The sequence below is a fragment of the Nematolebias whitei genome, chromosome 12 (assembly GCF_014905685.2).
Source record: "Nematolebias whitei isolate Nwh7 chromosome 12, NemWhi1, whole genome shotgun sequence".
Lineage (NCBI taxonomy): Eukaryota > Metazoa > Chordata > Actinopteri > Cyprinodontiformes > Rivulidae > Nematolebias > Nematolebias whitei.
In genome coordinates this window covers 40,241,831-40,267,241 of record NC_056509.1, presented here as the reverse complement: position 1 = coordinate 40,267,241, position 25,411 = coordinate 40,241,831, and the positions used below count along the sequence as shown (strand labels likewise).

At 37.4% G+C, this 25,411-nt stretch overlaps 1 protein-coding gene across 1 annotated transcript in view; it reads right to left on the bottom strand.

Annotated features, from left to right (window-relative positions):
* rngtt (RNA guanylyltransferase and 5'-phosphatase) overlaps nt 1-25,411 on the bottom strand; it is a 125,554-nt gene that overhangs the window by 73,902 nt on the left and 26,241 nt on the right. The window contains exons 9-11 of the mRNA XM_037685579.1: nt 20,694-20,829; nt 16,717-16,788; nt 2,277-2,441 (exon numbers count right to left, since the gene is read on the bottom strand). Of these exons, the coding sequence (XP_037541507.1) occupies nt 2,277-2,441; nt 16,717-16,788; nt 20,694-20,829 (373 nt within the window). The remainder of the gene's footprint in view (nt 1-2,276; nt 2,442-16,716; nt 16,789-20,693; nt 20,830-25,411) is intronic.

Sequence of the window (25,411 nt, the reverse complement as noted above, 5' to 3'; positions counted from 1 at the left end):
AGGGGGGGGGGGTGGCGTAACAGAAAATAATTGAGAAGCTCTGCATTAAACAAACATGTCCGATAATTTAATCGGTTCTGAAGGCACAGCAACTTCAAAATCACACATGCTAAGATGTGCACCATCCATGTTTCCTTCCCTAAACTCAGCATGGTGTGTTTGATGTCACATTATCTTCTGTACATGTTGGTCGCCTCAGAACTGTAAAAGGTTCACACTGGAGTCTGATTGAGGTCGCAGCTTAATTATAATTTTAAAGTCCACACAAAAAATATAAAAAATTAATTTGGATGTGAGCACCAAAACAAAATGGGGTCGTGCATTATGACCTGCAGTGCGAACGCAGCCTTACATCAAATTAACACATAAAGCAGCAGATGGAAATTACATGGAGTTAAAAACTTAAAATGCAACACTGTCAATGAGTGCATATCCAGATGACACACTGTAAGGTACAATATGTACTAAATAATTGTACTTAGTGATATAAAGAGTTAAATGGGTTATGGAATAATAGGCATTTGCTTCCTACCACTCTTTTATTGAACAGCAAAAAAAATTGTTATTCTGGTGTTGGAATTTATGGTGTTTCATAGACGTGGTCAATGTAAATCCCTTTGTTTATTTTTCATTCAATATTAATTCCTTTTTAAATATGTTCAAATTAAATTCACACCAATGTATTTCCACAAAGATTGAGTTAAAAAGAGCTGAACTATCGCTTTAAGTGTATTTCTTGTATCTTTTTAAAATGTGTGTAAAAAGCAAGTTTGTATTTAAATTCATAACCACAAACAAAAAACATATGAAATAAAAAACGATTTTGTTTGTACCGGTAATTTATAAATTATAGATGCTACATCAAATTACCTGCAAAGAAGCTCAGCGAGCTCAGAAAAGCCCAATCATTTTCAATTCATAAGAAAGGGAACTTCCCCACATATGCTATGTATTTATTCTGATGTACAAGTCTGCCAAACAAAAACTGTTCTTTGTAAGATAAGTGGATAAGTGAAGGAAGTAAAAAGGAAAAAAATGTCTCCAATTGGTGGGAAAATGGCAGCATAAATGTGTAAGTGGCTGAGATGACAAACAGCAGCTTAGCAACAAACAAAAGCCATCATACATCTCCCGTGTGACTGAAATATTCTTAGTAGGAATTTCTGGCTGATATGCCATGAAGCAGAGGGTTGTGCTGAGATGAATTAATGAGCCAGATTCCAGTTTCCCTCAGTTAATGTCCCATACAACAGAGATAGGACTGTATAGAGAGCAGATGGCCTCTGAGCAACACAATAGGGCAGTCAGAACCCAGACTCTATTCCAATGACTTCATTTCCAGAATATCTTGATCAACATGAACCCAAAATTCAGCAGGGGCGATACTTCATAATGGTTCTTTGAAATGTGGATAGCATAGGGTTAGACCAGAGGAGGCAAGATCATTCATTTGACAAAGAACAAAAAACAAAAACACCAAGATACTAACGCTGGAAGAGGGAGATGTGAGAAAATTCAAAGAAATGTCTAAACATCACCCCCTCCTTGCAGTTTGATCTGTGAGCAGGGAGTGCCAAGATGTCCAACTGATCTTTGCCTGAGCCAAACACACTATTAATTGTGCTCTGACCTCCCACAGACCTGAGATAAGGGCACGAGTGCAAACGTTTGAAGAGAGCTAAGCAGTCACTCAGGCGATTAAAGCTGCACTGAACTGTGCAGTACTGTAAGCTCAGCCATGATCTTCTTTTTATGACACCAACAAAACAAAAAAGGAGAGATCTACAGCTTGCAATAAGCAAGAAAACGTATTTTTAGTAAGAATCAATAGAAATGGGTCTTCTATTACTGCAAGGTCACACAAAAAAAGGCTAACACAAGCGTGTGCGTGGTGTAATACAGGCTACCAATCACGGCATCTTGAGACTCCGCCTGATGGGTCCCAGTGGGTAACAGTCTAAGAATCAGACACTCATTTGTGAGCGTCCTTCCTCCCTCTCCTGTACTCCCTCAAGATTGTCCTTTCCATAAAATAAAGGTGCATAAAAGTGTTTCAGCTGCTCTTCCTATTGACCTTCTCTTGGGACCAATTTGTCCTTGAAGAACTGTTACCACAGAAAACAACTCTGAAGGAAATAACCGCGATACTACTGACAGACTACATTTGAGACTACAAAATGTGAAGAAATGACGTGTAAAGACTGGGTCACATCTGCCCAAAATAAAGGGCAGGGAATTAGACTGGAAAGCGTAAAGAACATCTGAGGGCACTTTACCTTGCGCGATGCATGAATGTCAAAGAAAGGCTTATTTCGGACACTGAAGGGCTCCTTGGTTTTGTCGATCTGTCCCAGCTTCATCTTTTCCATCCGAGGCGAAATTATTTCCTTTTCTATGCACACCAGTCGGATATTGAAATCACACTGACCAACAGGCTGACCCTAGAAAAAAATAGCAAAAAAACAACTATTATATAACTCTACTATAGCACAATAAAACAGGCACTGTATAATTTTACTATTCTCCCATAATTTCCTAGACATAAGACAACATTATTCCAAATATCTGCTTATTTGGTCATGTGTTGTGGGTTCACAGAAGCATGCAATTAAAAATGTACATCAAACACCTAAAATCCACCAGACTTTTAAATGTTCATTTAATAAACTTTCAACCAATAATTTAATTGAATATGTTTTAATACATTTTCAGAAAGCAGCTTTTGGATCATTATTCCAACCATGTATGGTCCCTTGAAAGAGGCTTTTAAAGATTTAGGACTTGTAATTCAAATCCTTCCACTTAAGATATAAAAAGCATACATTCTAAAAAAGGTGTTAAAAAATATATATAGGAAAACAAATGTATTTGCTTTGCAGGTTTCACTACAAACAGAAAAATACATGCTCAATACTTGTTGGGCCCCAGGGTTGAAAAGATTTTTCATTAAGCTAGCAATTAAAGAAAAAAGTAATGCTATTACTCTAATTCATAATACCCTTACAGTAGTCCCTCGATACTTCACGGTTCCACTTTCGCAGAGGTTTGGCGGGTTTTTTCAACTTAAGATTGTACACATTGTGTCCCGGTGACCTAGCTGATCAGTGATCGCCGAGGGGACGGGGGGTGGGGTCTGTCTTTCCCCATCACTGCTGTGGGAGCTTCAGTGAAGCGGATACCAGAGTGAGCGACACAGATTGATTATTTAAAATAATCAAGCGCGACTTGAACTGAGCGGACCCGAACCGAGCCGACCCGAACCGAACCAGTGCTCCCGATGGCCAATCCGCCCCAGGTGCTGTCTGTTCACTTTCGCTGTGCTCTTTTAGAGTGTCTAGAACATTGTTAAGAACATTGCAAGAGTGTGGGGTTTATAAAATTTAAAAATAAATACTAAAATAAATATAATTTCCCTACTTCGCAGAATTTCACCTATCGCGGGGGTGACTGGAACATAAGTGAGGGACTACTGTACCTTATAATCTTTTGTATTCACTTCCACTGAGAAGTCCACTTTGATACATTTTTTTGCTTTGCAGTAAGTTTTAATTCATAATTTATATTTTACCTAATTTTTGACACAAATGGTCAAATGTTGTTTTACCAGAACCTGGTTTAGTGTTTTTTGCCTTAACTACTAACATTTTTTGTAGCCAGAAGATGGAACTCCTTTACAATTCGCTGGTGAAGATTCTCAGTCATCCAGGACATGGTAAATTCAAAAAAGTTCAAAACAAAACAACTGGACATTATTTGTAACAGAAGACGTTTCGCTTCTCATCCGAGAAGCTTTCTCAGTTCAAAGAGCAGAGAGTGTGGGGGTTCAGGTTATAAAGCTGAGATAAGCTACATGCATACACATGCAGATTGACCTATCACACCTTACAGTAGGGGTTTGTTATGGTCTTTGTTAATCTAATTCACAGACGTGGTCCCTCTGGTCACATCTGATAGGTGTGAAAACCGACTGGGTATCAGTCCTAAAGCTGCATTATAAGTTTTTGAAAGTCAAAACCTGAGACATTCCTCCTCTGTTTACATATGGTTTCTCTCTTTTCACATAAATTGCTTCCTTTATGAAACGGCTTCTGTTACAAATAAAGTCCAGTTGTTTTTATCTTGAACTTTTTTAAATCCTTTACTATTGTTATCTTCTTATTTTATCACTGAATACTGTACATTGTTAATAGAAGCTGTCGATAAAGAAAAACATTGCAGGCAGTTAAAAATGTGTCTGTGTATGAATGAAAGTACAATGAAGAGCTAGCTTTGTGGAGCTCATGTGTGAAAGAAAAATTACAACCAGACCAAAATTTGGTCTGAGTTTGTATCTGTAGAGGTTTTAGGAACTGAACTGATCACGGTAATGTGCAATTAACAAAAATGTGTTTTAAAAAACTGATCACAACCATCAATGGCTGCACAGCAAATAAAGGAAAGTTTAAGTGCTTGAGAGTAAAAGTGTTTGTTCTCAACAGTCCAAAAATTGTTTGTCTGGTTTTTTTGTGTGCTATGGTAAAATGTGAAGTTAATGCTGAATGTTCTTCAGAGGCCAGGTTAACCTGCATGTATTCATCAACCTCTAAAAATCTATTTCCAACTGAAATACTGTGAGGGGGTACAAACTACAGCAATTAAAATTAGCTGCAAAATGAGAGTTCTGAAGGCAGGCTGTTACAAGAGGGCATAAGTACTTTAAAGTTGTTATATTTGTTTTTACTATAGCAGACGGCAAACATTTCACTGAAATTTCAGAAAATGTGGCACCTTTTGAAAAGGGGGTTATTTAAAGCACACATCTCATGTAATTGCAACTTGAATACGCTATCACTAAGAGCAAAAATAGAAATAAATGTATGTTTCTAGATAACTGCATCTTTAATTAGCACTACAAAAACATAAAACGTTAAGTAAGAACAACGAGTACAAATTAACAACCGCTACGCCGTGCCCAAGTGTTTTCAATAAGCATTCATAAGACGTCCGTTTTTATTTTCGACCTTGGCAACAGCTTCAGACTCGGCACTGGCTAGGTGCCTGACGAACAAGTCCATCACTGCCGCTCAAACAGACAAGGCCACAGACAAGGAGCAAAAGTACCACAAGGTCCATCTGGTGGACCACAGCAACTGTTACCACAAAAAGCAGAACAAACCTGGAGTTTAGGTTCCCAGTTATGAATTCAATTCAATTCAATTCAGTTTATTCATATAGCGCCAAGTCACAATAGAAGTCATCTCAGGGCACTGAACACAAACATGCATACATAAAGAAAAAGCTTGGGAGAAAAATCAGAACAGCGCGCAACATCTAGAAACAAACATGACAGTATAACTTTATTAAAGTGTTGAGTGGTGCAGAGAAGTTGTAATAACACCAGCCTGGTGTGCTCAGTCAATTGACAGTTGCTGTCATAAATTTCCGTGTCTAAATTGGCAAAGTGAGTCAAAACAATGACTCAGACTTCACATTTCTGCACACACACAACAAACTGGAAACAAACTAAACGCATGACAACAGTTTGACATTTAGTATTTCTTAAGAGTTATTAGAGTGAAGAAGTGCGTCATAGTCCAAATAAACTATTATTTTTTTCCCCTTGCTAATACATTTTTCACCTGACTGAAATGTCTAACAGAAAATAATTTGCGGAAATGTTTTATACATCTCTAAATATTTACTCCTACATGCGTTTTTGAATGGCATAAAAACGTTGTGGAAAAGCCAACAGACCTTTCTGAAGGAAATTATAAGAATCAAACAGTTTAACTTTACGGTGCAGCTTTCAACAGCCTGAGTAGTATGGAAAAGACTGGTTATTTAAAGATATGGGAAAAAAAAAAAAAATCATATAATTTCTATTAGAAGTCTTTTAGAAAGATCTTTAGAACCGTAATTTATTTTATGAGTGATAAGTGTACCGTATACATAACAGTATACACCCACTGAACGAACTATAATAAAGCTTTACAGTAATGGCCCAGACAAGCAAAGACCTTGTATAACATTTGACCTTGAGCTTGATGATTTGGTGATGAAAAGATTATGTGACACTCCGTCTAGCGGTGAATTGTATCAAGTTTCGTTAAATTATCTTGAGCAGATCAGAAGTTATGGGTGGGACGAGACCGCTTATGGAATTACAGACTGAAGGGCGAAGACATTATACGTCTGTCGTTTGATGGGTGTATTATAAAAATGATAGTTTAACCTGAAGTTTTAATTACTTTGTTGTCAGAAATTAACACCATAATTTTCCTCGAGCGCCAATTAAAAATAATAAAAGGTCAATGCTAAGAAAAATACATTTTACTGGTACCTAGGATGTTCGTTAAGATGTTGAGTTGTTCAAGCAGCAATTTAAAAACACAAAATTTATAGTAGTTTTATCAATGCTGTGAAACAGATGATCAGAATGCTGATTTGAAAAACTTGCAATTCTGCCTTTTGGTAAGCATGACTAAGCTTTTCCTATGTTTCACATTTTGTTTTTGTCTACATTTTGTGGATATTAGTTTTTGTTTCAATTCAGTACATTCACAAGTATAATTTTAAAGTTTAAAAAAAGTAAGACTGGTTAACACAAAACAAACAAATAACCTGTAACATGTTTTTATGGGCAATAAAACCCAGTCGATATCCTCTGAAGTGTATTAACAACCCTGAGCAGGAACGTGAGACATTGGGGCATTTGCATTCTGCTCTTACTCCCTGATAAAGGTCACTTTTGTCCTCAAGAGCTTTATATTGACTTCAGATGGGAGGGGGAAGCTGAATTTCATATCAGTGGGTGAGTAGGTGAATGTCCCAGCATTAGCTGCAATTAGACAGGACTGGTCTGCATCGTGCTACACACATTCTTCAAAAATGAACTCAAAGGATTATTGGGGGTTAATGATTTAGGAACGCAGGAAATACACACTCGTACAGATGCGTGTTAGTAAACTAAAGGAAAAGAACATGCGTGTGACTGAACTCTGTGAATTTTACCAAATATGAATTTAAACATGAATGCCTTTCCACTATAATCCTAGAATAGAGCTGCAAAAGGAAAACACACTTTAAAAGTACTCATTGCAAACTATAAAACCAAATATAAAAAGGTTATTCTGAACTACATCAAATGTTGCAGTTTAAGTGTCCAGTAGTATCCAGATACTAATATGCAGTTCTGCAGGTCTACACTCAGAGATGCTCTTGGCTGAATCCACCAGACAACAAGTAGAAGCTTGAATTATGTGAACAGACAGACAACTGTAGAATATCTGCAAAGATATTAAGGTGGAAATAAAAAAGTAAATATGCGGCTAAATTCCAAAGAAAAGAGAAATAACGAGTAAGACAAATGTCAGAAATAAATTTCGTGAAGCACGATCCTTGACACTTTTAACCATCAATATAAGAAAAAAAAGGTGAAGATTTTGTTTCTTTTTATAATTTTTTTTTTATTAATCTTCATGAATTTGTAATAATAAGTACGTTTAGAAGAAGTTATTTTGGAGAAGGCCAAACATTTGATTACTGCCCAATTGGCCGAAAATGTTTGGTGATCAAGGTAAAATTTAGAAATTTTGTGGATTGACTGAAAAGCATCTTTAATTATAGTATATAGTATGGTATCTAATACTGATAATATTGTTGATTTTATGATATTTTGAAAATTAAATGATTGAGTAAAGTAAAAATCATCAAAATGATCATTATTGATGTACAAAAAAGAATGATTTAATCCACTTTAACTTTTGACAACCCAACTGAGTATTTGCCAGATGGTGATTCGCTTCCTGCACATTTTCCTTTAAAATTCAATACTTTTCCACATTTTTCAAAACTGCACTGGAACTTTGCTGGCTGCAAATTGGCCAAATGTTTATGAACAGATCAACCACAACAAATTCATATTAAAGCAATATGCCATGACTGTGTCACTGTGTTGTCTTGTTGCTTTTAGATTTATCGGCTGCTTTTGACACAGTGGACCACAGGATTTTACTTTGTCGTCTGAAACAATGGGGGGTGTCAGCACTACAGCACTGAACTGGTTTAGTTCCTGCTTAGCAGAGCATACTTTCTGTGTCTGCCTTGTTGACCACGTGTTCTCCTCTGCTCCTCTTTTGTGTGGGGTTCCGCAGGGCTCAGTTTTAGGCACCCTCCTCTTCACGCTCTACCTGCTCCCTCTTGGCTCCATTTTTAGAAAATATGGGATCTCCTTTCATTGATAAGCGGATGATAAGCATATATTTATGTCCTGCTAAAGCAGGAGTGTCAAACTCACTTACAAAAGGGGGCCAAAATTAAAACCTTTTTCAAACTAAGGGCCAGTTTCAGAATCTACATTAACTCAAGTTAGATACCCAACGTCTTTTCTTGGTCACAGGTACCTCAACAAGAGTTTGATTGGTCTCATTTGACATTCTCTGTTGCACTTTTGACATCATAATCAAAGATTACTGAAAAAAATTAAGTGATAAAAGTATTTTACATGTAAAATAGCATCTTGGGGGCCAGATAAGATGTGAACGAGGGCCGCATTTGGCCGCCGGGCCTTGAGTTTGACACATATGTGCTAAAAAAAAGGACTAACTCTCTGGGCCCTCTGTTTTCATGTCTGGAGGACATAAAAGCCTGGATGGCTGTGAACTTCTTAAAGTTTAATGAGGAAAAGACTGAGGTGAGCTCAACTCCAATGAAACTCCCAATGTAGATGTTGGTACCTTGGCCCATTATATCAGGCCAACTGTTACAAACCTAGGGGTCAAGGTCGATGCTGGACTAAAGTTAGAAAATCACATCAGCGTAGTTGTTCAATCTAGTTTTTTTCCGTTTGAGGCAGCTGGCTTAAGTAAAGCTGATTCTTTCTAAGCGGCATTTCGAAGCAGTAATTCATGCCTTTGTGACCACTCGACTGGACTACTGTAACACACTTTATAAAGGAATCAGTGATTCATGTATTTCTCGGCTTCAGAGGGTACAGAATGCCGCTGCACAGCTTTTAACTGGGACGTGAAAGTTTGACCACATTTCCCCCTGTTTTAGCCTCCCTGCACTGGCTGCCCGTACATTTTAGGATTCATTTTAAAATTCTTTTATTTGCTTTTAAAGCTCTAAATGGACTTGCCCCACTCTATATGCCCGAGTTGCTACATCCGTACACACCCTCTCGATCATGTGATCAGCTGCTCCCGAGTGTGCCGAAGACAAAGCGTAAGCTCAGAGGAGACCGTGCTTTTGCTGTGGCAGCTCCTAAACTATGGAACAACCTTCCCTTGAACATCAAACAGGCCTCTTCCCGGTCTGTTTTTAAATCCCTTCTTAAAACCCATCTCTTCTTCCTGGTCTTTGACATCATCTGAAATGATAACTTTTAATTATTTTAATCATTCTTTATTTTGATTGTTTGTTTGTTTTATTATGTGTACAACACTTTGGTCCTGTGGGTGTTTAAAATGCTCTATAAATAAAGCTGGTATGGTATGGTATGTTATGGTATGGTATAAATTAAGTCAAGTAAAAAAGGAATATGGAATATGAGGGTAATTAGGAAATTTCGAGTAAGGTTTGGACAAATTTTGAATGAGAAAAAAAACCTATCATATAAGCATTTCTATGATGATTTGTTTTCCCTTTAAGGGTAACAGCAGTACCCACACTGCATTTTCCTGAAGCAACAGCTGGTATCATGTCCCACACATTTGGCACCATCTGTCAGCTGTGTCACCAGGACAGAACAAAATGAAAGTGTGGATGATTCAAGGCATGTGCTGTCCATGACTGCTCCAAAGGAAAACAGCAGAGAAAAATAATTAAGCCAATGTCACTAACAGTAGAAGGGGGGAAGCTACATTATATCAATTAAAATCATACTAACATTTTATCCATGCATTTTTGTACACTAAGCTCAGACATTCATTATTTATTATTTGTTGTTGGGATGAAAATAAGCCTGAGCCAGTGTTTGACTAGATTTCATTTTACCATTTCTTACAAAGAAGCAATAGTGGTAATAAATACAAACCGACTAAGACGTGCTTTCATCGGCTCTTATATTGGTTTCACAAATCCCCTTAGGAAACTCAGCTTGTAGAGCCCGTATATACACCACACAGTTTGTCAGGCTCAAACCTTCTTTCTGCGAGACTTCAGCACGACATATTCTAAGGCTGAAAGCTGAATATTTTCATTTATTTATGGCCTTTTTCTATTTCACAAAAAAAACATTTTCTTTGATGGGTTATTCCCTGAAGTAGCCCAAAGCAAATCATCAAAAATCTACCTTTCAAATAATTAAACCATAAACGTAACATAAGCTAAATTTCTGCTGATTGAAGGTTTTATTGAAGGTGATATCAGTTCTTGCTAAGATGTTGGCTTTATTAAAAATCAAAATGAAAAAATGCAGTCAATTTCAAATTACTGTATATTTTCTGTGAAAATGAAGCACTCGGGTCAATGAGTGAAAAACTTCCTCTACAGCCACAAATCACAGACAGGACAAAAGCTGATTTATAAAAGGTTTTGCTAAAAAAAATTAGCTGTAAATGTCAAAAACATTAGATTGCAATTGAAAAACATAGATAACTTGACCTTGAACACACCAAATATAATTTTATTTCACCATCTCAGATGCAGGAAATCTATCTCTGTTTTTAATAAAAAGCCGAATTGTGTTGCAAAATTTAAACTGTCAAGTCAGACAGAAACTTATGAGCGGTTTATTTGTTTGTAGGAAAAAAAACCTTGAAATGTTCTGGACTTTAATATTGCGCAGAGCTGCTCACTCCTTCAAGAATTATTTATAAGAAAGATATTTTCATTTAAAATATGGAGATATTCCCTCTGCAGGACAATAAAAACTTTTGATTATGATTTGTTGATATGCTTCACACATCTAATTAATCTTCTATGTGCAGTACACATACATCTTGTATTACTTATCAGTCTATTATTTAGAAAAAAAAACGTATTACCTAGTCATCATTTAGGTACAAATATTTCAGTAAAGTAAATGAAATCTTTATACTGTAGGTGCAAACACACGTTAGACTTGAATTTAAATGTAACAAACTGTGTCATAATGATACACAAATCACAACAGTTATCATTTTATTTATGAGCAGTTTACCACACCAAAGGTCAACTGTGACTGCACTGTTGGCCACTAGAGGCTGTTACTTGCTAAAGGCCAAAAAAACAATTATTTTAAATACAGCAGTCATAAAAAACATCAGACTTTAACATTAGAAGAGAAAAAACCTGGACCTTCCTGAATTCTAAAACACTAACCTGACCAATGAACAGCTTAATGTATGTCTATGATTAATTAGAGGAGCAGCTGGCTCAACCTGAAAAACTCTGGATTGTTCTGAAACTTTTCTGTTTTAATCTTTTATCAGTTTAGAAAGGATTTTCAAGATGACGCTCAGTGCCACGTTTCCCCACTACGTTGCAGAGACTTGCATCCAAACAGTCATCTAGGCACCTTTTGTTGCTTCTGTTCAGCCACATGAAGTCTAACTGGCATCTCGGCTACAGTGGCCTGACTGGTGGAGTTCTGCACTGATGCTTGTCTCTCAGTAAGGATCCTCTTTCATAAAGTACCTCTGGTTTCTTCCTTGATTGCTCAGTTTGGATGTGCAGCCTCGAGTCTGTTGATGGTTCTAGTCCCTTGTACAGTGATGGAGGGGACAGCACTTCTGGGAACAGTAAATGCAGCGGAGTTTCTCTTGTATTGTTCCCAAGATCTTTGCCTCAATACATTTCTAGCCTGAAGGTTGACAGACAATTTCCTTCATTCCAGGACTTTTTTTTTTCTCACTCGGACACACACAGCATAAACTGGGAGACCGTAAGAGGATGTGTGTGTCTTTGTGAAAATATAAAAGTATCTTAAAAACCCTTAATAGAAAAAGGATGCAACTAAACTCATTAGCAAATATGTTAAAGATTCTGAATACTTGTTTATCAATATTTACCTTGTTACATTTTTACAAATTAACAATGGACTAATAAAATCTCCTGTCATTGTAGAGAATTAGGCAACAATTATTTTGGGTAATATAAACAAATACAGTAGTCCCTCGTTTATCGTGGGGGAGCCGTACCCTGAAGCCCAGTTTTAAGTGAAAAACTGCGAAGTAGTACAAGTAGTAAGCAGTAGTTTATTTTAGTATTTAGATATATATATTAAGGTGTTTTAAAACTTTCCCACACTCTTGCAATATTCTAAATAATGTTTCTAAACTCTAAACGCTCTAAAAGAGCACAGAATGATTTCAGCTCTCTGCCTCCAGCTGCTCTCTGCTATCTGCCAGCGCTCTCGGCCACGCCCACTTCTCAGCTGCAGAGCGGAGATATGACACGCTTCAGGAGGAAGATTCTCCTGCAAGCTGGGGGCTGCACACAAGTGCTAAATCATTAAAAGTAATTTATTTTCAATAAAAATTCCATGCTGATCGTGCGGCTCATCCATCAATCAGCCAATTGTATATCATGTCCAATCTTACTTTGAAAAACCGTGAAGTAGCGAGTCTGCAAAAAATGAACGGCGAAGTAGTGAGGGACTAGTGTATTAAAATAATACTTCAGTTTCCCCTAGTTTACTTGCCTTGGCAGGGCGCTCATATCTTCCGCAATTTTTGATGACGGGTGTGCGCACTGTGGGGACTCACCGTGAGTGAAGATGGAACGCTACCTCTATAGTCATAGCTTTTTAGCTAGCATGTCTGTATTGTGCATCACTAGCTTAGCGCTACGTAATTGCCGGCACTTGTCGATGGGGGGTTGTTTGGTAGGCGGGGCGCTCAGTTCTGTTGACAGGGCGGGACACCCTGCTTGTATAATGGTAGGGGAAACACTGATACTTTAACATAAAATGTAAAAAAAAGGTCTTAAAACCTTTAGAAGACACTGTGGACAGTCATTTTCTGTGCAGTTGCTAGATTTCCATGGATTTCAGAGCATACAGAAAATAAAACATCTTTGTTACACAAACATTTACCAAAAACCCACAAGAAATACTTTTACTTGAACTTTTAAAATGGCCTGAAAGTAGACAGATACTAAAAAAAAACTTAGTTTGTTTTATATAAAACATTCAAGTTAACAAATATAATTCTTAAAATGGGTATACAGATATATAATCTTGTCATGTTATCGGTCAAGTCGTAGGTAGTGGTAGTTTAAAATGGCTGAATGTCAGAGTGGCTAACTTGTCACTGCAAAACTGGCAAATAGTTTGCATTTATCCGGCATCTATTTATATTAATTATAAAGGTTTACAAAGTGTTTAACTGTGTGCCAAGTACACAGTACTGCCAGTCAGAATGTCCATTATACAAAACTGAAAGATGAAAAAGGGCGACATCATGGTGGCTGTGTCCACCTTTTATAAATGTGAAAAATATTATTATTTGCTTGATTGATGCTTTGACACATTTTTATTTTTTGTAAAATAGAAGCGAATCTGGAAATGCATACTCTGTTTTTGTTTTACCTCATACTTATCCAGATCTGAAAAATACTAAAAGCAATTTCACTCTTTCGGAGGCTGTGTAGGAACCCGGTCAGTGTTGTTGCTGCAGGTCTGAAAGCAACGATGCAGCACAAGCAATATTTTTAGATTAGAACACCCTGCAGTGCTATAGACTACACCTGGAGACAACCTTTCAAGCAGAAGTAAACGGACCTGAAGTCAGTATAGCTGGTTTTTTTAAACGCAAAACCTCTCTGTGGCTGACATCATGTGCACTTTTTTTTCTTGCTCACATGTTAACAAAGTTAAGCCAATTATCTTGTCTCGTTCTGCGTCCAAGGCGATTTAGCAGGATGACAGATAATGAGGTCAGTCAAAAGTGTCATCATTTAGGAGGTGATGTCAAGTGACAAATAACAGGCTTTCTACAAACTTGAAGTACTGAGCAAATTTATGTAACTTCTGTTGTCAGTTCCCCCGCAGTGGGAGAGCTGACAGTGACTGACAACCAGTAAAAGCACTCAATAAAAAAACAACAAATCTTTTTACACATGGCTAACTGACAGAAAACTCATCCCCTGTCCCTAAAGTGACAGTGAGGGTCAATCACATTTATGGATGCAGACGTACTGAACCTGTCAGTGAAAAAACACGTAAAAAGCGCATGCTTAAAAATTACAAAAAGTCATTTTTAAATCCATCCATCCATTTTCTTTACCTGCTTCTTCCAATTTGGGTCACGGGGGTCGCCGGTCCCCATGTCCAGCAATCACTGTGTGAGGGGCGGGGTACACCCTGGACGGGTCGCAAGTCCATCACAGGGCCACATAGAGACAAACGAGACAAACAACCATTCACTCTCTCACTCACACCTAGGGACAATTTAGAGTTACCAATCAGCCTAACATGCATGTTTTTGGACTGTGGGAGGAAACCGGAGCACCCGGAGAAAACCCACACATGCACGGAGAGAACATGCAAACTCCACCCAGAGAGGCCCCTGGACAAGGGTTTGAACCAGGGACCTGCTCGCTGAGAGGCCATTTTGAAATCCATTCCAAAAATTAAAGATGTAGCACTCCTTATAGGAATGCATATTACCCAAAGCCTTTCATGACAGAGTTTAAAACTACGATTACCTACAGTAATTATGAGATCTGTGTGAGATCTCGTGATATTGCAAGATCTCACAGTCAGTGGAATATGTGATAGGGATCACTCTCAACTACTACCATATCAAATTTTAATTCAATAGCTGTGCATTAGTGATAATGATACTGATGAATAACTGTGGTATTTATCCTAAATTGGGTCCAAAAGCTAATGAGTTGCAGAAGTACACCAGCGATTACTTTCTTAAAGAGATATAAAAATCCATCCAGTGGTTTATTAGATATTTTGCAAACAGACAGACAGTGTCGATACCAATAGTTAATGCCAAAGATTTAAGCAAAAATCTCAGGCAATTAGTGAGCCCTCAAAGAATAAGTTAGGAATGACTCTCGGCTACTACTACACAAATTTGATCTCATTATCTGTAAAATATTTTTGAGTTTGAGCTATTTTGGTGTTTCCTACAGTCACTTGGCTGTGGCAGCCATCTTGAACCAGGTTGACTCCAGAAGTTAAAGAGATGTACATCCAGTGGTTACTTTCTGAGAGTTTCATTACAATCTGTCCAGTGGTTCACGAGATATTTCGCTAACAGACAGCAAAACAAGCATTTCAATGAGTAGTGATAAAAATCAGTAAAGCAAACAGATAAATTACCCAGTGTAGAAGATTTGGAACACTTGTCAAAAGTATCCCCAAACGGCACATTGCCCAACTTTTCAAACAAGAGCAGCTTCACATTAGGCCATGAGCCAAACATGCCCCCCCCCCCCCCCCCCCGCTGCATCACCCCCTCGCTCTCTGGACAGAGCCAGAGTGCTAGGGCGCAGATAATAGAGAAGGCCAATAATGGCCAGCAAGAATCAATACAACAGCGCTTTAGTGATGGCTCAGTGGGAGTCGTGTGGAGATGCTAACCTCTGCACCATCTTACACACATTCCACTCACCGAAGGAGTTTTCATTGAGCCGGCTTGCTTATGTGATTCCTCTGATCGATTTGAGAGAAGGAGGCGACAGACAAACATAATGACCCCCCCTCCCACACCCCACCCCGTCGCCTTTAACCTGGGTTATTCATCCAGTTCTTTTTTTAGGGAGGACAGCAGAAACTTGCTAAGGGCAAAACGTAATTTAAAAAAAAACCTATAATGCTACATTACATTGCTACATTAGCTAATAATAAACTTTGACACTTAGCATGACATTGTTCGTTTAGTTTGTTGCAACGTTCTAAACCAAACAAAACCCATGTTGCTATGCAAATATCTTGTGTGTTGACTGATTATAGACGGACCATTACAGGCCATTGGTGCTGAGGCTGCTCTTTTAGAGCGTTTAGAGTTTAGAAACATTGTTTAGAATATTGCAAGAGTGTGGGAAGTGTTTAAAACACCTTAATATATGTATATATAGATAATAAAATAAACTACTATTTACTACTTGTACTACTATTCCTACTTCGCGGTTTTTCACTTATTGCAGGTCTTCAGGATATGGATCCCCCCGCAATAAACGAGGGACTACTGTACGTTTGTATTTTTTACAGTTTGGGAGTGTTTGCAATTAACAGGCATGGCTGTTGCAGAAAAATGGCCAAGAAAAAAAAGTGAAAGGAGAAACATGCATGTAACAAAATAAAAACACTGATGCACTAAACATCGGTGAGAGAAACAGATTAATTAATTGTGATAATTTAAAGTTCCAATCTAAAAACAAGCTTGGTTAAATATGGCTTTAGTAAGACCTTGTATGTGACAGTGTGTGGGGGGGATCAAGTAGCTCAACGTGCAGAATAAGAGAGCTCTAGGCCGAGACACGCTTTGCTCTGCTGCCTGCTCCATTACAGCACTGAAGGAACCCAGCTGGGAATTTGAGTCTTCGAGTTTAGTGAAGAGCAAGACCCACTGCTAATCGATGTCTCTTCTTTACACACTGCTCAACACTTTGATGTAATTATATGTGCTCCAGACTACAAGACCTCAAAAAACACAACCGTCTGTTTTGAACGTTTTGCTTTTTGTAGTTTGGAAGAATGCAAAGCTGCAGGTAGACTAAAGCATTCTTGACATAATTTTAACATACCGGTACTCTCTGTTTTAAATTTAAACGTCAAAAGCGTTGCATACTCACGTTGAATTTGATGATGTCGTAAATTAAATAGCGAGGGACGGGCTGACCATTCACCTTGTCAATGATCATCTCCTGCAGGGAAAGAGACAAAGGACAGCCTTTCATGCTAGAGCAGAAATTTAAAATCAACTTATGTTGATAAATGAGCCACAGGTCAAATCTTGAAAATAATGTTATACATATACAGGTATTTATACATAATCCCATGATATAATTCAAGACATCACACTCAGTTTATGTGTTGGGAATAACTCTCAGCTATTACCAAAAACAAACAGAGCTGACTCCAATAATACTGTATAGTACTGAGTGGAAAGAATGTACAATTATAGACAGAGATCATTTCTGGATTGTGTGTATTTTTATCATCACAGCGTGATAAAGTGAACAAAGTTCAGGAGGATGGGACACCGGAGTCTTAACACTACCCAGAGGATGTGTGTTCAGAGACGGGGGTGCCTGTATAAACTCACTAAAAACAATCAAAAAAAGAACTAGAGAGGTGCACAGTGTGTGTGTAGGTGTGTCTGGGAGGTAGAGTTTGGTGAAGAACAAGGAGCAAAAATAGCACTGCATCAATTATGCAAAAGCTCTCAAGCTGAGGTCAGGAGCAACTGTGCTGCAGGACAGACAGACACACAATTAAGAGAAGTGTTATGTAACTGAGTGATGAAGAGCTATGATGAAATGATAGCACTGTTGTAGGTAAAGTGATGTAAATGACAGCAGGACTACAAGTCAGAATGAAGGTGAGTGAAACACTAAGTTTAGAAAGCTATACTCCATTTTCACCTTGCTAAAAATTCAAACAGACAGAGTGTCTCCTGTTTTAACTAAGAGTAATGCTGAAGTCGCCCATTAAGCCCTTTCTAAATCAACCAAAAACTATGCAGCTATAGGAGGCAGCTTTTGTCTTATTTGTTCAAAAATCCTATTAGATAAACAGTCTTTATCATTTCATTTGTTATTTTTGTCCACAAGGTTATTAAACTTACCTGTGTAAAACAACAAGTTTGTAAGTCAACTAAATATCACATTTAAGTGGTTGGGTTACATTATGAAAGTGGAAGATTAAAGAACAGACAGAAATAATTACACTTGCTGTGATTACGCAATAATTTACCCAGCCAAACTTTTCAACTAAACCTTCAAAAACGCCAAGGCCCTACTGCTGAGTAAGTAATTAAAAAGAACAAATCTGAGTATTTATATACATAACAGAGCATTTAATGCACTCCGTGACAAAAGAAGAACACAGTAATAAACCACCGGAGTACCTCATATGTCTGGTTTTTGGGGCATACCAGAAAATAATGGGAGAAAACGTGCAAAGTAGTAGATATCCTCAGTGTCTTAAAAAGCCTGGCTTTTAAAAAATGTTTCCAGCAAACATTCTGCTGAATCAGGTTATATCTCAAATGAGTTATATTAACATTAAACTTTTGTGTTTGACAATGTGAAGAGGAAACATTAGTGAATCTAATGGAAAGTGACAAAGACAATCACTGCTACAAAAAATAGATAAAATTAAACATTATTTTGTAATTTCTCTGAGACTTGCCAGAATTACATGTGACGTATCGCCTATGGTGTGAATTTTGGCTCAGTTTGATAAAAAATATTAAAATTAAAATAAAAAGAAACGGCTTGGATGAGAACCAGTTTTCTGCTGGCACAGATGCACAATAAATGAAATTACATTCTTCTAGGAGAATTTGTGATTTAAACAAAATGGACAATTACTGCTTATTTTTTTCTATTATGAAAAATCTATATGATTGTATGTGTCTTTGAATATACCATACTTCATATTTTTTATTTTATTGCTATGTGTTGTTTAACTAAAGGTCTAAAAAGGTTTTGGTTTTTTTTAAACCTTTCAGACATTGGGACATTTTTATTGATTCATCAACCAACATTTATTTGTGTTCAACTTTCCAAGACACCAGTTGTCCAGTTTAACACATGCATCCAAGCGACTGCTGGCACAGTTTTATGAAGCAACGTTGGACACAAAATTTCTCGGTTGCATCAGTATGTGGTGATGCATGATTCACTTTACATCTCAGAGGGCATAAAGAGAAAATATCTAAGATAATTTGATAAAATAGCCAAAGCCGAACTGGTAGAGAGGGAGAAAAGGGAGTGAATGGGAGGCAAGAGTAGCTCTGACAGAGGGATGGGGGAGGAGAAGTGATGTAATTCCAGAAGGCTGCCATCACTGTGCATCTGGTGCAATGAACCGTTGAAAAGACTGACAGCAGCAGATGAATATATTAATATGACAAAAAGAAAACCAGTCTACACAGTGGTGTTAATCAAAAATGGAACCAAAGTTGACATAAAGATCATTAAAACCAACAACTAAACAACATGTGCAAACAAAGACTGTTGTCTTTGGCCAACAAGTGAAACAAGCTGTTTTTTTTCCAAGGCTTATCGTCTCCCTCTTTAAACCGAGAGCCAGAAGCATCAATGGATGAATAAATACGAGTCAAAACTGACGTTGTGGCAAACCAAACAAACACCCGTGCTCTGGCTTTAAATGAATGGCAACACACTGCAACTAAATGCCCCGCCTGAGCATGAAAACAGCTCAGCCAAGAGAGAACGAGCACCTTGTTTTACATAAAATGACTCAACTTCCAGAACAGAACAAAAAATGGTTAAACAAAATGAACAGACAACTTGTCTCTTATCTTCAGCACAGGAAAACTGAACAAAAACACAGGCAGCAATCAAACATCTGGCTACATGAAATCAAGCAGCCTCAGCTTCCTTTTCTGTGTTTTACCAGAGCAGTAGTGTGGAATGACCCATACTGGTGCACCTGCTGCGAAGGGAAGCAGGGACCAGTGCGACCTACACAGCACAACCTTCTATTAAAGTACAAGTGTGTCACTGAGTGTGTCACTGAGTGCCTCAAAGCCATACAGCAAAACATACACAAAAATTATGTAACATTTAATTAGATATTTCTACAGTGCGTGTGTGGTCATGTTCCTGTCAGCCGTTTTGGTAGAAGCTGTCTCCAGAGTGAAACATGCTCGCATTTCACCCAAGGTTTGCCAACTGGTGTCAATTTTCTGCTAGACTGAGTAGCAGGGACAGTAAGAAAATGGAGGGGAAATGCAATCTCAGTCACAACAGAATCCGTACAACTTAAAGTTTATCATGGAATATGTAGGCCTGTCATGATAAAAAAATTTGCTAGGCGATTAATTGTCTCACAAATTATTGCGATGCACGATAATATTGTTTGAAATTTGACAATAATTAGTCATTATTGTCAAATTTAAGAAGAAATGTTTCTTAATTAGTTTTGTGCGTAGTACCTTTTATCGAACACCAGATAGCAGTATAAGATTGTTTGAACTGAAGGATGGATAGTAAGGGAGCGAGCAGCGTGTCTCTTTAAGAAAAATGGTAGGGAGGTCCCTTGATGTGACATGGGCTGTCCCTCTTTGGTTCTCGAAATGGTGGACACGGTGTGGTTTGAACTCTTTAGCATAACATTTTTCACACAGAGCTATTAATAAAAAATCAGTAAACAAGTTCTCGGCTTCTTTTTGCAGAGAAAATCTTTTTACACAAAGGCACGGGTTTCAACTGTGAATCTTGGAGCTTCGACAAGACGAAGGTTTTGTCCCGAGGTCGGCCTGTTAGCTTAGCTTGTAGCTTAGCTTCTCAAGTCAGCTACTTTTAACGATCCAAAAACGTGATTTTGGATGGTTAAAATGGATCTTAAAGAGAAAGAGAGGGGTCAGTGAAGAGCACCGGAGTTGAGCTTTTTGTCATCCAGTGTCTTCAGAAAGAGAGCGATGAAGAAACGATAAAGCCGATAAATGAAAATGATGTGAATAATTTTCATTTATCATGCGATTATTTGATTTATTGTTTATCGCGACAGGCCTAGGGATATTCAACTTTTTAACATTTAGAAATACAAGTATATGAATGAAAGAGTAGTGACTCACCCCATCAAGTAGCGTATTCGATAAATGAACACGTGGATCCTTCCGGAAAGGAAACTCTAAGTTGTCTATGTGGAAGACACTGTTGTCCCTGTCAATCATGTACACTTCTTTTTTCCCATTGATCAGCGTCATGTACCTGTGAAGAATGAAGTTACACTGTAATGCAGTTGTAAAAATAGTAAAAAAAAAAAAAAAATTATTTATTTATTTTTAGGATATTTTTTTTTGGGGGGGGGGGGGGGTCTGAGTTTGGGTTCTGTTTATTGCATTTATGATTCAATGCAATAAAATAAACAAACTTAAAAGGTAACAGATCATTGTAAAACTTGGTTTATTTATATAATAACTTTAATCGCTGGATGTCTGGCCCACTGAGCTGTTGGATCTCAGAAACTGTGGCCCACTGAGCAGTTTTGTTGAATAGCCCTGCTCTATAAAATGAATTCAGTCAGTCACAGTAAAAAAAAAAAAAAAAAAGTAAAACACTATATTCTGGGGCACAAATGTGTTCAAAACCAAACCTGATTACCCCCACCCCCACATTCAGGCCCTTGGAGAATATTTTGCTTTGTAAGGTGCAGCAAAGTGTAAGATGCCCCATTTTTAAGGGTTGAAGGAAGAGTATTTATCTTCAGTAGCTCTCTAATTGCCCTTGAAATAGATAGTTTGCAGATGGGGGAAGGTTAATTAACTATTACAACCAATGTGACACTTGGAATATTAACTTTACCATCACTCTGCTGTAATGTAATGTCTCCAGACAAGCAATAAGTATATATTTTGGGAACTTGATATCATAATTTACTAATGAAGTTCCATTAGAGAAACTACACATGAGATTTGGGCTACTGTTTGCACAAAAATACAACAAAGACTTAGTGTGCCTCTAATGTGCAAATGAATGGTGTTTGATGGAAATAGAAGGCAATGTAAAGGCGTAAAAGCTTTTATCATGTCAGAAAAAGAAAATGGGTTCCAACATGTACCTTCTAATTACAACATACCACCAAAGCATCCACTTTGGCTTTTATCTGGTTGTGATGTGTGGAAATAAAAAACTGTATGTCCCGGTGAAACTGTAAAATGAACACTAGGCACTAACTTTTTATTATGCCACTTTTATCAAGCTAATTATGTAATGTCTTGTGAGGAAAACATTTCAGACTTGCAAATAATTCATCTTTCTTTGAAAGTCTTGTATTTCCACTCTAACACAGACACTTCCATTTTATAGCTTTTCGGAGCTTACTCTATCTTCCACTTGCCTGCATCCCCTAACTAATCCATGGCAGGCATTCACAGGTGAGATAAAACTTAATTGTACAAAGTTAAATAGCATCCAAAGTCTCAAATCCACAAATTACACTTTTGCCAGAAGTCATTTTTACTTAACTCAGACTTTATGTACTACAACATGTAATATTAGAATTTCTCTTCAAAAATCTACTATAGCAAAACAGCTAGAACTTTTAGAACAGTTTATACAGTATAAACAGTTTATTACACTATAAGGGATTTACTCGTATTTTATCCATAATATTCTGTGTTCGTTTCACCTTTCTGAAATAAGTTAAATTAAAATTAAGGAAAACCAACCAAGACAGACAAGACTATTGCTGGAAAATTACTTTTTCATCCTTGAGTCAACTCGCCTGAAAGGTTCAGACATATAAAATCAGTGACTGTTAGACTGTTAAATGTGCTGCCAAAATAAACCATCTTACCAGCATAGGTCATGATATGAGCATTTGACTGGTGATAATTTGACTTTGCTGTTTCTTGGTGGTAGTCCCGCAGGTGTGCCAAGCTGCCAGTGCATATCAAGACCCTTTTACACTTTATTACTTTGAGTTACCGTATATTATATTGCTGTGGAAGTAAACGAATGTTCTTATACCATATGAATTGATCAGTTAAATTAGAATCATAAATGGACAAAAATGATCAAAATCATTAACAGTTTCAAGCAATTATTCTTCAAATGTTTAAATGTAAAAGCAGAAGTGAGCTTTGAATCTTTAATAACTTGCTATAGTCTCATTTGATTTGCTGTGAAGCTCCATTTTTCACATCTCTGAAATTAAGCCAATTATTCATAAGCTTGTGAGCACATCTGGAAACGATCACTCTCATTAAATTATACACACTAGGACTTGCAGTACAACTACAAAACGGTTACCGGTAGTTACTTATATATGAGCCCTACAATACAGAAAGTCATAATTAGAATAAATAAAAAGGTTTAATATACAAGATAAAAGCGCCTTAGATACTGATCTTGCTAGTTATAAAAGTAATTTTTGTTATATCACTTATACTTAGCTCTCCATACAAATACGATTTTATTAAAAAGCTAGAAGCAGATTTTAATTTGTTGATTAGGTAAAATACATTTAATACATAAATTTACATTATTTTGGATTATTAGGTTAAGGGTTACAAATTGAACCTTTTTTTAATTTGTTGGTGTAAATATGAGATGAATCATGTGCCTGAATTTGCATACTTGGGTAAATTTTGCACACTGCTTTTAAACAGGGCTGAGTTAAATAATACATTATTCAGACCTCAATAATAAAAAAAATTGTTGGCATAAATATTGATTTTAAAAATAATGAAAGCAACAAAACTATAAGATAAATTTTATCTTTAAGAAAGTGGTTATTGAGTCTCTATGCAAGAACATCTACAAAGGTTATTAGAGCTAAAGAACCTAAAGGGAGAATGGTATGTACCTGCAATATTAGCACAGAATAAAGTGTCAAATTAGAGATTTATATCAGGACAAAATGTAAACTAGATCTGGATGGCATACCGACTCACAGTTTTCAAATGGTGTGCAACTTTCAAGAAAGCAACGTCAGAGTTCCCCATAGGCAGAGCGGCACATTTCTCAAACCTGCTGTGACTCTTCACATTTGTAACAAAGGGATTAGGTGTAATAAATATACCACCAATCCCAGCTGGTGTAGAATGGGAAAACTTGAAAAGATGCCAGACTGTGAGACAGATTTATTACCAACAGTGAAGTGTTGAAGAAAGGTGGTGGTGGTGTGTGTGTGTGTGTGTTGGGGGGGGGGGGGGGGGACTTTTATTTATATAAAGACTTGTCTTTGTAGATCTAGTTTTAAGTTTCCATAAACTGCTAGGAAAGAGTTGTGATAAGTTGAAGATAAGTTTTATATCTTATCTTATGATAACAGTCTAAATTAACAGTGCAAACATTTTCCAATATATACATTTTCTTAAAATAGGAAGATAAATTAAACTGGTTCGACTAAAACAAGAAAATACTTAGTTCCCTAATCAAGATGAAAATGTCACTTTTGTATTCCTGCCAATCTACTAGTTATTTTTGCTATATACAGACATGTGATAATGTCACAAAATATGTTTTGGCATACGTATTTATTTTTTTAAATACCTTTAAAAAAACATTTCATCAGAGTCAGCCAAGAAAAAATAGCCTCTGAAAAGCATGGGCATCAGTGTGGTGATACGATACTTTAAGTATTTCTTTATATATATAAAAATAGAAGAAAAATACATCACTCTCACTTTTATTACAACCACTAAAAACTCGGCTGCAAAGTGTTGCTTTGTTGATAATGATAGAGAGGCTGGAGACACTCAGATAGATTCTGAAGTGACACAGTCAGCTCGGATTAGAGCTGTCATTTCTAACTCGAACCCGGAGCCTGGCCCGGCCCGACCCGGATTAGGGCCGGGCCATAATAATGTGCTTAATGTGTGGGCCAGGTCGGTGTCAGGATTTTGATTGCGTCAGCAGACGTGCACAGCTGATGATCCAATGATATGGTAACATGGCTTGCCATACAATCACCAGCCGCAAGTGGCCATTTGACTGGGCTTGAAAGAGGTAAAAAGTTCAGTTAAGCTTCAGATGGACTACTGCCAGCGATCTATCAGCCCAAATGGACGTTCATTCAACCGTTGCACTCTGCGGATGCGCGTGGCCAACGACCCAACAAGTGAGATCACAAAATATCAGACATGTCAGAGCACGGTCCGTGTCTGAATAATGCAGAATGCAGGCAGAAGCAGGGATTTAATGTGCTTTGACGGCCATGAAAGGACAAACACCTCCTCAGCTCCCGTCCATCGTTTACCCCCTTTACTTAGCCGCATGCGTCTGCCTACCATTAATAACTATATAAGCAGTCAAAACTTAATATATAATGTTGGGGTGGGGGTTTCAGGTTCGGACCTGTAATTACTGTTTATGCATCGGGTCGGGTGGAGTTTGGAAATTATGGCTATGGGCTGGGGCCGGGTTGTATGTTTTGGGCCAGAATGCAACTCTTGCTCGGACTGAAAGAAATGGAGTAAAAACAATCGGACAGTGCTACATAATAGCCAGTGACCATCCTGTGGTCAAAATGTGGTCCATTGTTATAAACAAACAGAATCCTTCTCCAATGTGGATGTGAATAAATTCCCTCAAATTAAAAGCTGACTGTTTGAAACTACATTCAGTGTGTAACAGTAAATCTGGATTTTTAATCTATGTTCACATACTTCAGTCCCTACTTTAAATACCCTGTAATGTTGCATAGTTATACCATAACTATTAAATAAACAAACTGTGAATTATCTATCCATCCATCCATCCATCCATCCATCCATCCATCCATCCATCCATCCATCCATCCATCCATCCATCCATCCATCCATCCATCCATCCATCCACCCATCCA